Genomic DNA, 14,509 nt, shown 5'->3' on the forward strand with positions numbered 1-14,509 from the left:
TTTACCCAGAATTACATTTTAATTTCAGTTTGTGATCTGCATACAACATTCAAAGGTTCTTCAGCATAAGCTAAATGGGAAGTCCGACAGATCAGAGCAGGCTTTGCACAGTTCATAACTTATACTTTCCTTTACAGTATTTACAGTAGCAATTAAAAAGCACCCTGTGGAAAATGCCTTGACATTTAAAGAAGGAGCTTGTCAGAATTTCTTGATGTGGTGAATGAATTACTCTAAATAACTGTGGTTATAGGCAGGCTCGAGCAACATTTTAGTTTCAGTAAATTGCTGGTTAATGCTTGCTAATTAGCTGTCCATCTGTGCAAGTTGCTGAGTGCCCCAGTTCTCACTGAAGTCAATGGGAATTGCATGAGCTCCTCAGTAACACACAGGAGGTGCTCAGCATCTTGCAGGATGAGGCTATTTTGAGGCAAAGAGAGAGCAGGCCTGGAAGCTGTCCCTGGATTTGCTTTGTATCAGCTGTTCATTCCAAAAGTGTGCTCAAAGCAGGGCCCCCCAACAAAAAAAAATCATCACCACTAGAAAGGCATTGGGGTGGTATGAGGAGAATGAGTAGTCGGTTTTAAAAGTGACTTCTGTTCTTTGTTGGTCCAGGTACTGGAGAATAATCCCAATACTGGACATCCTGAAATCACCTCTGTTACTGAAGACAAATTGCCAGGAGCTGAAGTTCATTTTTTCTACAAAAGATTTTTCAGCATACAACAAGCAAAAGTAGATCCCAGTGCAAATGGACTTGGTAGGGACTCTACATCCCTTTGTAATGTGTACAGTCAGGGGGAGTCAATGGTTTTTTGTCATCATCCAAATGTATTGGTCAAGGTCCAGACTCCAGAGAAAAAAATAATAACAATGATAATAATAAGTAAATGAAAACAGATTTGGCCTGTGGTCTGCCTATTGACTACCCCTGCTTTATGTAGTAATTTAGCCTTGCAAAACTATACTTACACAAACAGGGTACATTTTTTTTTATTAGTGAGAAAGTAGCACTTATTTTTTTCACTAGCTTCATCGGGTGAGAGTGGGTGAGGACATTTTTTGCCTGGGCGGATATGTTTCCATGACACTTTTGCAAGGCTGCATTATTCGTATAGTTTCATCCAGGTAGTAGATTATTTGTTTTTTACTTCAGATATGACACAATTTTGAATGTTTGATATGAAACCTTCCAAGTCTGGAAATCCATATCATTAGAAAAAGGCAATGCAGTAGAATAGGTCACGGATAGCAGAGTATGCATTTTGGTTACATTCTACGGGCCTGATCTTGTTCCCATTGAAACCAGTGACAAAACACACATTAACTTCAGTGGGAGCAGAATCAGACCTAAGGTCATAGGTAAAGCAATATTAATTCACACAGACTATTTAACTAAGACAGCTGCAAAATATTCATTATGACACCTGAAACCAGATAACATTTCCTGATTTCACATTTTGCTTGTCTAAGAGATTTGCTCAATTTCTACTGAACAGGTTTGAGTGAAACTGGATGAAACTCAGCAGTTTTGTCTGAGCTTCAAGTTTTTGCAAATCCAAAATTCAAAGGTAGGTTTAGGGGTAGGGTGGGCACAGCTGCATGAATCAAAACTGAAGACCTCCTGTATATGTAAATGGCACATTTCCATTATTTACACTTGCTTTGGCCTTTGTGTATGAAATAGGAATAATTCCCCCCCGCCCCCCAAAGCCATCCATATGTTCAGTGGAAACTGTTGCCTCTCTTGTTGATCCACTGCTATGGATTCCTGTTCTTTAATCCATTTCACAGGAATAGGCTAGGTCTCTATTCCTGCCTCTACCATTGATTGACTGTGTGACTTTGACCAAGGCAATGAGGCTCAAATTTGCAAAAATCGCTTCTAATTTTGGGTTCAGTTTTCTACACCTATATTTCTAACTCTATTGCTCCAATTAGCCTTGCTTCAAAAGCCAAAGATCTAGAGCTTTATTCTTGCCCTGTACTTTTGCTTTCTTCTGCCATCTCCTTTATATGTGGGCCTGTCTATCATCTCTTCCAGAACACTGGCCAATTTTGTCCTTCTCTTGATTCTGTCCTGCCTCTGTTTCAATTTTTAGCATCTCTTATTCACTTCCAGTCTTTGCTCTGAATCTTTATTTTTCAGACTTTAGGAAATGCAGTGTGCTGCAGCTAGACTTACTTCCTCACTGTCACAAGTGGACCCATACCACCTCCTTCCTCTTCACTGGATTTCAGTTGTCCCGAATACAGCAGACAATGTAGCATCCAGCCAGAGATGATGGTAGCAGAGAGTGTCAGAAGTACTAAGCTGATACAGGAGAGATTCAGAAGTCGTTTTGGGCAGAAGTTTTCATAAAAGTGACATTCAGAGCCATTAATTCTTTGAAGAGAATTGTATTTCTCCATTTGAGAGTTTTATAATCTATTCTAAAATTCTCAGTAGATCCTACACTTTATTCAGGTTTGATTATATAAACAATTCTGAATTTTCTTTTCTCAGAGTCATCTAACTCTTTAGAGAGAGAGATGTATACTTTTTATCTTCCTGATCATGAAAACCAGAAGGTTTAGAAGTCAAGTTTTGAGTTCAGTGGGGCTTAGCCTAACCACTCACTAACGGCCTGATTCTAACCCGGGGTGGGCAAACTATGGCCTGGGGGCCACATCCTGCTCTCCTGACATTTTAATCCAGCCCTCAAGCTCCCACTGGGGAGCGGGGTCTGGGGCTTGCCCCACTCTGCACGGCTCTCGGAAGCAGCAGCAGCATGTCCTCCCCTCCAGCTCCCACGTGTAGGGGCAGCCCGGGGCTTCGCACTCTGCCCCTGTCCCAAGCACCTGCAGACAGGGCAGCATGCAGAGCCACCTGGCTGATCCTCCACATAGGAGCTGAAGGGGGGACATGCTGCTGCTTCTGGGAGCTGCTTGAGGTAAGCGCCACCCAGAGCCTGCATCCCTGTCCCCCTCCCGTGCCCCAACCCCCTCCCCCAGCCCTGATTCCCTCCCACTCTCCGAAACCTCAGTCCCAGCCCGAAGCGCCCTCCTGCATCCCCAACCCTTCATCCCCAACCCCACCCCAGAGCCCGCACCCCCATCTGGAGCCCTCACCCCCCCTGCACCACAACTCCCTGCACCAGCCTGGAGCCCCGTCCCACATCCTGAACTCCTCATTTCTGGCCCCACCCTAGAGCCCACATTCCCAGCCAGAGCCCGCACTCCAACCCCCAATATCGTGAGCATTCATTGCCCGCCTTACAATTTCCATTCCCAGATGTGGCCCTCAGGCCAAAAAGTTTGCCCAGCCCTGTTCTAACCCATCAAAGGCAAAGGGAGTCTTTCCTTTGCTTTCAATGACCTATGGATCCAGTCCTAATGTGCAGACCACCCTTTGCAAGGTTCCAAGTGCTCTCAACTCCTTACAAAAGTTAGTCGGTGCTTCAAAGGATCAGGCCATACCATAAAATTGAACGGAGCGGTTACTACTTGAGTCTATTTTAAATTTAAAAAATGTTTTCACTGAAAATCCAAGTGTGAATATTTCATAGAAGCGGCTGTTTCTCACTTTTCTTTTTGGTTTCTAGGAGCTACCCAGCCATCTTCGAAGTGCCATGCTTTAGTCTCCCTAAGATTTCTTCCATTTATCCTTGTTTTATTACTTGTAGTAATCCTAGCAGTTGCCATTGGCCTGGGTGGTGAGTACAATTAGTTATTTATTAGGTTCTCAATTAACCATTCAAGCACTTAATTTTTCATGAGTCTCTTACTGAGAATGGAATTAAACTGCCACCAAAATAGTTTACTGAAGTAAAACATCCTTTTGGTTTGATGACTTGAAATTTTATTTACCTGTATGAACAAAATTGATCTGGCACACAAGAGAGACCATGGGCATAACCCTCACTCACACACTGGGAAACCTGAAACAGTAAGAAACTTTCAAGGCAAATACTGTAATTGAAGACATAACTGACTGAAAACACAGATGTCAGTGATTCAACAAAATGATCCCCATTCAAAAAATGCCAAACATTTAAGCAGCCTGTGTGCTTGAGGAATAAAGACTAGATATGGCTTCAGACAATGCCATATTTGTCCTGTATGTTTCTCATATATACTAACAAAAGACTGACATCATTGTGTTTGAGTGCTCTAATGTCCTTTCCTCCAACCCAAAAAGATGGGAACAGGAAAAAGAATGAGCTTAGTTGCAACTGAAAGGTAACACCTGCACAAGTGCAGACACAGAATTTGTTAGTGGTAGAGCAAAACCTTCACACACAGAAAATTCATAGACTTACAAGGCTGAGATACACATTGGAGGAAACAACTCAGCACTGCAGTTCTGAGGAGGTTCTCCTTTCCTTCTTTGCTGATCCAGAGTCAGTCATATATACCAGACCCAGAAACTCTCCCTAGAATGAAACATAAACTGGGGATTAGAGAAGTTGGAAAGGAGCCATAATTGACAACAATGCTGTTTCACTATAGTTGCCATTACCAATGAATAAATTTAACAGCATTGTGTAGCAACCTCCAGATTGTAGTTCAGCATTCCTAGAATTCGAGGGTTGTCTTTTCACAAACAACACAAAATTGGGGCTATATAATCAAAGTAAGAAAAAAAAATACTTCCAGCACACAAATTACTATCCTGTTGTGTTCATGTTAGTGTGTTCTCTTTAATTTCTGGCAGTCCAGTACAACTGCATTGGGAAGTTTCGATGCAGATCGTCCTTCAAGTGTATCCAGCAATCAGCGAGGTGTGATGGTGTCTTTAACTGTAAAGGAGGAGAAGATGAATACAGCTGTGGTAATTTTTATTCTATTATGGGTCACTTCTAACTCTTCTTGGCAGCAGAGCGTTTGGCATGTTATAGCAAAATGTGTGCTATAAAGACTTCAAGGGAGAGATGGAAAGAGAGAAATGAATAATTGAGTGACGCACAACAAGATGGCATGAGAGCTCAGAGCAGTGACTGACCTTGCTGCCACACATGTGACACATGTATTCAAGATTCCAACATTTCCCTGTAACAACTTCTGGTGCCACACAACTATTTTAAATAGGGTCTTCCTGTGCTGTTTTATAGTAGCTGATTGTGATGTTTTCAACAGCTGAGGAGAAAATTAGAACCCTAATTTCAGTAGTAGGTAGTGAAGGAAAGATGGACTGATTTTCAAATAAGTGGATTTGTAATTTGGAATCATTTACATGCTGTTTGTTTTGTTAATGATTTGGAATCCTAAACCATGTACACAATTTTAGAAAAGTTTTGCCCTTCTCATTTTTCAGCCTGCCAGTAAGAGAATGAAAAGTTAATCTTAACATTTTGGAACCAGCTAATAATACACTGATCCAGGCCTTGATCTCTCCTTTCCACTTGAAAGTGTGGGGGGTATGTTGCCTCTGCTCTGCCATTTCCCATGTGAATTCTCCTCAGCTGGAGCTCTGCAGACCATGGGGCAGAACTGGGGAAAGGAATGGATGAAGCAGGGGATGTGTTGTGTTCTACAGCATCATCCCTGGATCTATTAGACTCATAGACTTCAAGCCTAGAAAGGATTATCGTGATCATCTAGTCTGACCTCCTGCACATTGCAGGTCACAGAACCTCACCCATCCACTCCTGTAATAGACTCCAACCTCTGGCTCAGTTACTAGACTTGTCAAATCATGATTTAAAGATTTCAAGTTACAGAGAATGCACCATTTACACTAATTTAAACCTACAACGGACTTGTGCCCCATGCTGCAGAGGAAGCAAAAAAAACCCTGGGTCTCTGCCAATCTGAACTGAGGAAAAATTCCTTCCTGACTCCAAATATGGTGATTAGTTAGACTCTGAGCATGTGGGTAAGACCCACTAGCCAGACACCTGGGAAAGAATTCTCTGTAGTAACTCAGAGTCCTCCCCATCTAGTGTCCCATCACCAGCCATTGGAGATATCTGCTACTAGCAGTTGCAGATTGGTTACATGCCCTTGTAGGCAGTCGTCTCATATCATCCCCTTCATAAACTTATCAAGCTCGGTCTTGAAGCCAGTTAGGTATTTTCCCCCGCACTGATCCCCTTGGAAGGCTTCTCCAGAACTTCACTCTTCTGATGGTTAGAAACCTTTGCCTTATTTCAAGCTAAACTTGTTGATAGTCAGTTTATATCCATTTGTTCTTCTGTCAACATTGGGTCTTAACTTAAATAACTCCTCTCCCTCTCTGGTCTTTATCCCTCTGATGTATTTATAGAGAGCAGTCATATCTCCCCTCAGCTTTCTTTTACTTAGGCTAAACAAGCCAAGCTCTTTGACTCTCCTCTCATAAGGTGGGTTTTCCATTCCTCAGATCATCCTAGTAGCCCTTCTCTACACCTCTTCCAGTTTGAATTCATCCTTCTTAAACATGGGAGAGCAGAATTGTACACAGTATCTGGGACTTCTCCATGAAAATCTGGTCAGGAAGTAAATCAACTCCAAGCTGTATTATCTCCCTCTGGGCCCGCTCTGAATCTTCTACTAACCAGCCCATAGAACCCAGGCTTTAGAAGCACTGCCTCAGCGGGAGTTGTGCTGGCTCATGGCTGGTGACCTGTAGAGGGAGCACTGCAGCTCCCAACGTTGTATCTCCATTTTCCCTCCACAGTCCCCAAGATCCCTTCCATCAGAGGTGATAATGCAAAGAGATCTCCACAAAGGGATCCTTGGGAGATCAGGCTTGATGTGATGATCAGGCATGTCCAACAACTATGTCCCTACAACTATGTCATGCTGCTAATATAGCAACAATTACTTTTAATTACTTTCTTCAAAGCTACTCAGCTAGGGCTTGATTTTCGGAGGTTCTGAGCACATGCATCTCCCATTGATTTAAAATGGCATTCACTCACCAAGAAACTCTGAAAGTCAGGCTATTAATCTATTACTGCTAGAATTCTGGCAAAAACGTTCTGAATCCATGTCCATTTATGTGGGGACTTGCCAGGTATGTCAGGCTGCACTGGTGAAGCTGCATTTGCTGGGTGTCCCTTGGTGTATTGTCAAGTAGTGATGAAGGTAAAGGAAAATCAATTTTCTATTTGGAAAAAGATACAGGTGAGTTATCTCAAAGAAGCAAGTGTTCAGAAGAGACAAGTAACACAGACAGAATGAACCAAGAGATATAGAAGCTATGGTGATTTTCTTACATTGTTTTGTACGTGATAGATTTCTCAGTGGTTTTTATTAACTTCTTATTGATGCTTTTCATGTTTTTCTGAATCCCTCAGTCAGGCTGAGTGGAAAGAAGGCAGTGCTTCAGGTGTTTACTTTTGGTTCCTGGAGGACTGTCTGCTCAGATGACTGGAACGATGGGAATGGAAATGCTACATGTAAACGCTTAGGTTTCTCAAGGTACTGAATAAAAATGTGGGAGTCTCTAAATGACATTTTAAATAAACTTCTCTGGTGGGAAGGGCTACTTAGTTCCTGCAGGAATTCTTGCCAGGCTTGGACTCACCCCCTGAGAAAGCTCTATCTACTGAACAGACCAGCTTCATTCAGGAAATAAGAGCCTGCTGTGCCATGCTGCTGGAATGTTCACTTCCAGATTCAAATTTCACCACAAAATGTTTTTTCACTGAACTGATATTTCCTATAAGCTGTAATGCAGCAGATACTGTCCACCTCTATTCAGTCAGATCACATGCAACAAACTTCAGCCTAGAGCTAGGGAAAATACAGCAAAAGGTTTCCTTGGAATCTTGATTCACCTTTTAAAGTAACTCACTTTGCTTGTGTTCCCACCCCTTCTGTGTTTGCTTCCCATGAATATCCTAGCACATGTTTCACTTGATGGAAACTGAAAAAATTAAGTGACTATTGTAGAATATTTATTAAAGGTAAAATTTGAAAATAAGTGAGTATTTGCACCAGCAAACTGATTCGAAAATAAACACATATCTGATAGGTACATAAACATCAAGTGATTTAGTGTCCAATTAAGTATAACCAAAACAGCTTGAATTTCAGTAACAACTATTCAGAATGAGCTAGTCACAAATGATCTACAGAGAAAGAATTATTTGAAGAAATTTAAAAAAATATTCACACTCTTCTCTAGAAAAATTTGTAAACCGAAAGAAAAGCAAAATTTGTTGAAAAAAAAATTGTAACAAGTTTTTTTTAATCTCCTCTACTATAAAAACTAAGTCTTTTTTTAGAGGGAGAAGAAGAAATGTATGTTAGTGTTACAGAAAATGTACTGACCAATTAAAGATAAAAAGCTCAGTACAAAATTAGAAGTAAAACCTATTTTCTCTGCCAAATTAGGGAGCCTGTTCTGTTCTCAGTGTGTGTAACTTCCATACATATTAATGGTAGTTCCATGCAGGCATGATAAGGCAAATAGCCTCCTTTGTGAGAGATGACTGTATTGCTTTATATGCTGTTAGTATCAGACTGATATATTTACTACTTTGAATCTTTTAGTAATACCCCACTGAATCATTTAAAAGTATTATTGGAAATTCTGTATCAGCAAGCTGAGTTTATGATTAGGTTTTTTTTTTTTTTTTTTCAGTTATATAAGTTCTGGTTACCTGCCTGTGGCTGCAATCGAAGAGGAGTTTCAAAGACATTTTGTTTCTGTCAGTCATTGGTCATCAGCTGATCAAGTGATAGCCTTACACAATGCATCATACTTAAGGTATGTTTCAGATTGTTTAGTTAAATTGAGAAAAGTTACTGAGCAAATCAGAGTATATATGGTGATAGAAATGGTCTAAGTAATGGAATAAGAATTGTTAATAGATTAAGTTTGTTAGCTTATTTTCTCAGTAAGTTGCACCTTTTCTCAGACGTGTAGGCCTTCATAAGTGTTTCATTCTGTTATACAGCAGAGACCCGGGTTCAGTGGCAGCTTCATTACTTGTTCCCCAAAGAATGAGAGTTCATGTATATTAGAGGCTTGATCCAAAGCCCATTAAAATCAAACTAAAGACTCCAATTGACTTCAGTGGACTTTGGATCAGGCCCTTTGTACATCTGTAGATATATTCTGAGATGTATGTACTCATTCAAATGCACATACCTACACATCCAGTTTATTTCTGCATGCAAATATATATGCACACTCACACAACATTCAGTGTCTATTCTTTTAATTAGACCCTAAATATGAAACCAGATATATATCCCAGACAGGGCCAGCTTTAGGGAGTGCAGGGCCCGATTGGAACACCTGCTTGTACTCACCCGGCAGCACTTCGGTGGGGGGTCCTTCACTTGCTCTGGGCCTTCGGCGGCACTGAAGGACCCGCCATCAAAGACCTGGAGCACCGCCGGGTGAGTAAAACTTAAAAAGGCTCCAGCGCGGGGGCCTCTTAGGCGCGGGGCCCGATTCGGGGGAATCGGCCCAAAAGCCGGCCTTGATCCCTGAAATTTGAGAAACCAAAGAGCATGCTTAGGAGCTAATACTAATGTCTTTTCATCTTAGAGAAGAGTGTACTGCAGGCAAAGTAATCATCCTAAAATGTTTGGGTAAGTGTTTGTGAAAATTAAAAGTAACAGATCAAAAACTATCTTCAGTTATATTCAGTTGGCTAATGTGTGGGGAATGAATCTAAGAAAATCCAGGAGTATATTGCCACGTTGTAAACATTGAGTAGTGTTTTTGTGATGTCCAGGAAGAACTGCTTTCTGTAAATAAAGTTTCAAGGAAGGAATTATAAAAGGGCAGAGAAGAAGATGTGGGGTGAGGAGGCAAGTGATGGGGCACGGGAGCATATATGGGGAGGATTTATGTGCAAGCGAGGAAGCAAATCTTTAAGGATACTGAATGTGTTCAGTCAGTGGATGGATATTATAACTCCACCTAACTGTCACTGGGGAGAGGAAATTTTTGTCTTACCTGTGAGTTTTCATTCTAGGACCTTCCATGTCAGAGAGTCTTTAGAGTGGGACCTTCTCCATTTCCATGGCAAATAGAAGCAGACCAGACTTCGCTCTAAGCATGGGTGTGTAACCGCGCCTCAGGAAGTGTTCACTCTAACAGCATCCAAAGCTGAAAAATACTATATAAGTTTAAAAGTGCTATTTAATTCAAACCATCTGCAACAGAGCCTTGAAATGAAATTTAGGGTTTTCCTAGAGAAGGACCCTCCTTCCCTTTCCAAACTACTTGAAAAGTGAGCAATAGCCAGAAAAAAAATTGGACATAATGCAATCCTCTGAGGGAGAGTCAGGCTGTCTGACATGGTGCACCCTCAAATGAAAATTCACAAGTAAGACAGAATTTTCCCTTTTCCAGACCCCTCCATGTCAGTCTTCACAGTGGGATGCAGAAAGCAATAAATCATCTCTTGGAAGGGAGGCAGGATTCAACTTACCCATGAGGAACTGAAAAGGAATTTAAAAGTTATTGGGGCACCCCTTTCCATAACATTTTATCAAACACTGCATCACCTGGGATAAGGATTTTGCCCTGATAGTGTTGGAGAAAATGTGGATGGAAGATTCTGTAGGACTCTTTCAAACCTCTGCATAAGACGAGTGTGAGCCCTCCACTCCACAAAATCACTATTCTTTTCACTGAGTGTATAATAATGAGAAGAGTTGTAACTGAGGCTTTGAATGCCTCTGCTATATAGTCCTTATTCCGCACTAGGCTCTGCTCATATCTAACTTCTCTACTTCCTTAAGATGTTTGGATTCAACCAGAAGGGCAACAATACCACTTCCTATTACATAAAGAAGATTGCATTGACCTTGGGTTGATAATCTTGTGGATCGAGGCCTCCTTAATTACCATATTTGACAGAGTGTTTCATTGAGAGCACACCAAGCTCCAAAATCCCCTGTCAAAGAGGTGGCAAATAGCCAAAAGATATTTTCAGTGACAAAAGGAAGAGACCTACCAACTGTGAAGCTGAAATATGGTTTCAATTAGAATGTATAGTACATAGATTAAGATCATGACACGAATCTGCATATTGCCAGAGAACTGATAAGAATAGTTAGTCTTCAAGAATCAGTTATGTGACAAAAAGAAAAGGAGTACTTGTGGCACCTTAGAGACTAACCAATTTATTTGAGCATGAGCTTTCGTGAGCTACAGCTCACTTCATCAGATGTTTACCGTGGAAACTGCAGCAGACTTTATATACACACAGAGAATATGAAACAATACCTCCTCCCACCCCACTGTCCTGCTGGTAATAGCTTATCTAAAGTGATCAACAGGTGGGCCATTTCCAGCACAAATCCAGGTTTTCTCACCCTCCACCCCCCACACAAATTCACTCTCCTGCTGGTGCTAGCCCATCCAAAGTGACAACTCTTTACATAATCAAGTAGGGCTATTTCCTGCATAGATCAAGGTTTTCTCACATCCCCCCCACCCCCATACACACACAAACTCACTCTCCTGCTGGTAATAGCTCATCTAAACTGACCACTCTCCAAGTTTAAATCCAAGTTAAACTAGAACATCTGGGGGGGGGGGGGTAGGAAAAAACAAGAAGAAACAGGCTACCTTGCATAATGACTTAGCCACTCCCAGTCTCTATTTAAGCCTAAATTAATAGTATCCAATTTGCAAATGAATTCCAATTCAGCAGTTTCTCGCTGGAGTCTGGATTTGAAGTTTTTTTGTTTTAAGATAGCGACCTTCATGTCTGTGATTGCGTGACCAGAGAGATTGAAGTGTTCTCCGACTGGTTTATGAATGTTATAATTCTTGACATCTGATTTGTGTCCATTTATTCTTTTACGTAGAGACTGTCCAGTTTGACCAATGTACATGGCAGAGGGGCATTGCTGGCACATGATGGCATATATCACATTGGTGGATGTGCAGGTGAACGAGCCTCTGATAGTGTGGCTGATGTTATTAGGCCCTGTGATGGTGTCCCCTGAATAGATATGTGGGCACAATTGGCAACGGGCTTTGTTGCAAGGATAAGTTCCTGGGTTAGTGGTTCTGTTGTGTGGTATGTGGTTGTTGGTGAGTATTTGCTTCAGGTTGCGGGGCTGTCTGTAGGCAAGGACTGGCCTGTCTCCCAAGACTTGTGAGAGTGTTGGGTCATCCTTCAGGATAGGTTGTAGATCCTTAATAATGCGTTGGAGGGGTTTTAGTTGGGGGCTGAAGGTGACCGCTAGTGGCGTTCTGTTGTTTTCTTTGTTAGGCCTGTCCTGTAGTAGGTAACTTCTGGGAACTCTTCTGGCTCTATCAATCTGTTTCTTTACTTCTGCAGGTGGGTATTGTAGTTGTAAGAAAGCTTGACAGAGATCTTGTAGGTGTTTGTCTCTGTCTGAGGGGTTGGAGCAAATGCGGTTGTATCGCAGAGCTTGGCTGTAGACGATGGATGCATGCCTCCAGCTTTCACCCTGACCACACCACACGATCCATCGTCTACAGCCAAGCTCTGCGATACAACCGCATTTGCTCCAACCCCTCAGACAGAGACAAACACCTACAAGATCTCTGTCAAGCTTTCTTACAACTACAATACCCACCTGCAGAAGTAAAGAAACAGATTGATAGAGCCAGAAGAGTTCCCAGAAGTTACCTACTACAGGACAGGCCTAACAAAGAAAACAACAGAACGCCACTAGCGGTCACCTTCAGCCCCCAACTAAAACCCCTCCAACGCATTATTAAGGATCTACAACCTATCCTGAAGGATGACCCAACACTCTCACAAGTCTTGGGAGACAGGCCAGTCCTTGCCTACAGACAGCCCCGCAACCTGAAGCAAATACTCACCAACAACCACATACCACACAACAGAACCACTAACCCAGGAACTTATCCTTGCAACAAAGCCCGTTGCCAATTGTGCCCACATATCTATTCAGGGGACACCATCACAGGGCCTAATAACATCAGCCACACTATCAGAGGCTCGTTCACCTGCACATCCACCAATGTGATATATGCCATCATGTGCCAGCAATGCCCCTCTGCCATGTACATTGGTCAAACTGGACAGTCTCTACGTAAAAGAATAAATGGACACAAATCAGATGTCAAGAATTATAACATTCATAAACCAGTCGGAGAACACTTCAATCTCTCTGGTCACGCAATCACAGACATGAAGGTCGCTATCTTAAAACAAAAAAACTTCAAATCCAGACTCCAGCGAGAAACTGCTGAATTGGAATTCATTTGCAAATTGGATACTATTAATTTAGGCTTAAATAGAGACTGGGAGTGGCTAAGTCATTATGCAAGGTAGCCTGTTTCTTCTTGTTTTTTCCTACCCCCCCCCCCCGATGTTCTAGTTTAACTTGGATTTAAACTTGGAGAGTGGTCAGTTTAGATGAGCTATTACCAGCAGGAGAGTGAGTTTGTGTGTGTATGGGGGTGGGGGGGATGTGAGAAAACCTTGATCTATGCAGGAAATAGCCCTACTTGATTATGTAAAGAGTTGTCACTTTGGATGGGCTAGCACCAGCAGGAGAGTGAATTTGTGTGGGGGGTGGAGGGTGAGAAAACCTGGATTTGTGCTGGAAATGGCCCACCTGTTGATCACTTTAGATAAGCTATTACCAGCAGGACAGTGGGGTGGGAGGAGGTATTGTTTCATATTCTCTGTGTGTATATAAAGTCTGCTGCAGTTTCCACGGTAAACATCTGATGAAGTGAGCTGTAGCTCACGAAAGCTCATGCTCAAATAAATTGGTTAGTCTCTAAGGTGCCACAAGTACTCCTTTTCTTTTTGCGAATACAGACTAACACGGCTGTTCCTCTGAAACCTGCAGTTATGTGACAGTAATACGAGATTCTCATAGGTTTCTTACAGGGCAATATGCCTGCAGTCACTAACTTGTCTTTCCAAAAAGCATTGTTCTTGAGCCTCATGGTCAGGTCATATTGTAAAAAGACTAGAAAGTCCTTTGCTTCAGCTGGCTTTGCCCTGATGTGTGTCCCTTGTAACACCAACATCTAAATCCCAAGTGATGCATAGACATCAGACGGAATTTCCACCAAGACGGTAGAAGGATGTTCATTACCTTCTTAGAATGACTGTAGCTCCTTCCTTTCTGCTGATGAGTTAGGCAGGACTGGATTTTAGTTTAAGCTAGGTCCTGTTTGCACTGTGTTTTGTTTGTGCATGTGTTGGCAGTTTGAGAAGAGGTTTCAGTTACATTTAAATCAGGTCTGAGAACCAGGACCTGAGGGTTAATGAGGTGGTGATTATTTTCACAGTGGCTTATACCTTCATCATCTCCTTTACCATCTTCACTCTTAGTGGCAGGGGGTGGAAAGACATAAAGGAGGCCTTTTAGTCTACTTCTGAGATAAGGGGACCACAGCCTCTGTTTTTGAATGTCTCTTCCTCATGTAGTACCTCTTTTGGTTTTCCAGCTGGTCTTGGATGCAAATAGGTTCATCATTAGGCTTCACACCTGGCCTGTGATATGCCAGATGGTCTAGATTGAATTCCATTGGTTTTAAGTGTGTCTTGTTGAGCCAGCCAACCCTGACTTTCCTTCTTGGCATAGAATTCTGAGAAAGAGAGACACAACT

General features: G+C 42.1%; 1 protein-coding gene across 1 annotated transcript in view; it reads left to right on the top strand.

The window, feature by feature from the left end:
* TMPRSS3 (transmembrane serine protease 3) overlaps window positions 1-14,509 on the top strand; it is a 34,078-nt gene that overhangs the window by 562 nt on the left and 19,007 nt on the right. Inside the window, exons 2-7 of the mRNA XM_048835427.2 lie at window positions 616-760; window positions 3,585-3,695; window positions 4,697-4,813; window positions 7,263-7,386; window positions 8,555-8,680; window positions 9,470-9,513. Coding sequence (XP_048691384.2) covers window positions 616-760; window positions 3,585-3,695; window positions 4,697-4,813; window positions 7,263-7,386; window positions 8,555-8,680; window positions 9,470-9,513 — 667 coding nt within the window. The remainder of the gene's footprint in view (window positions 1-615; window positions 761-3,584; window positions 3,696-4,696; window positions 4,814-7,262; window positions 7,387-8,554; window positions 8,681-9,469; window positions 9,514-14,509) is intronic.

The sequence above is a fragment of the Caretta caretta genome, chromosome 1 (genome assembly GCF_965140235.1).
Source record: "Caretta caretta isolate rCarCar2 chromosome 1, rCarCar1.hap1, whole genome shotgun sequence".
Classification (NCBI taxonomy): Eukaryota; Metazoa; Chordata; order Testudines; family Cheloniidae; genus Caretta; species Caretta caretta.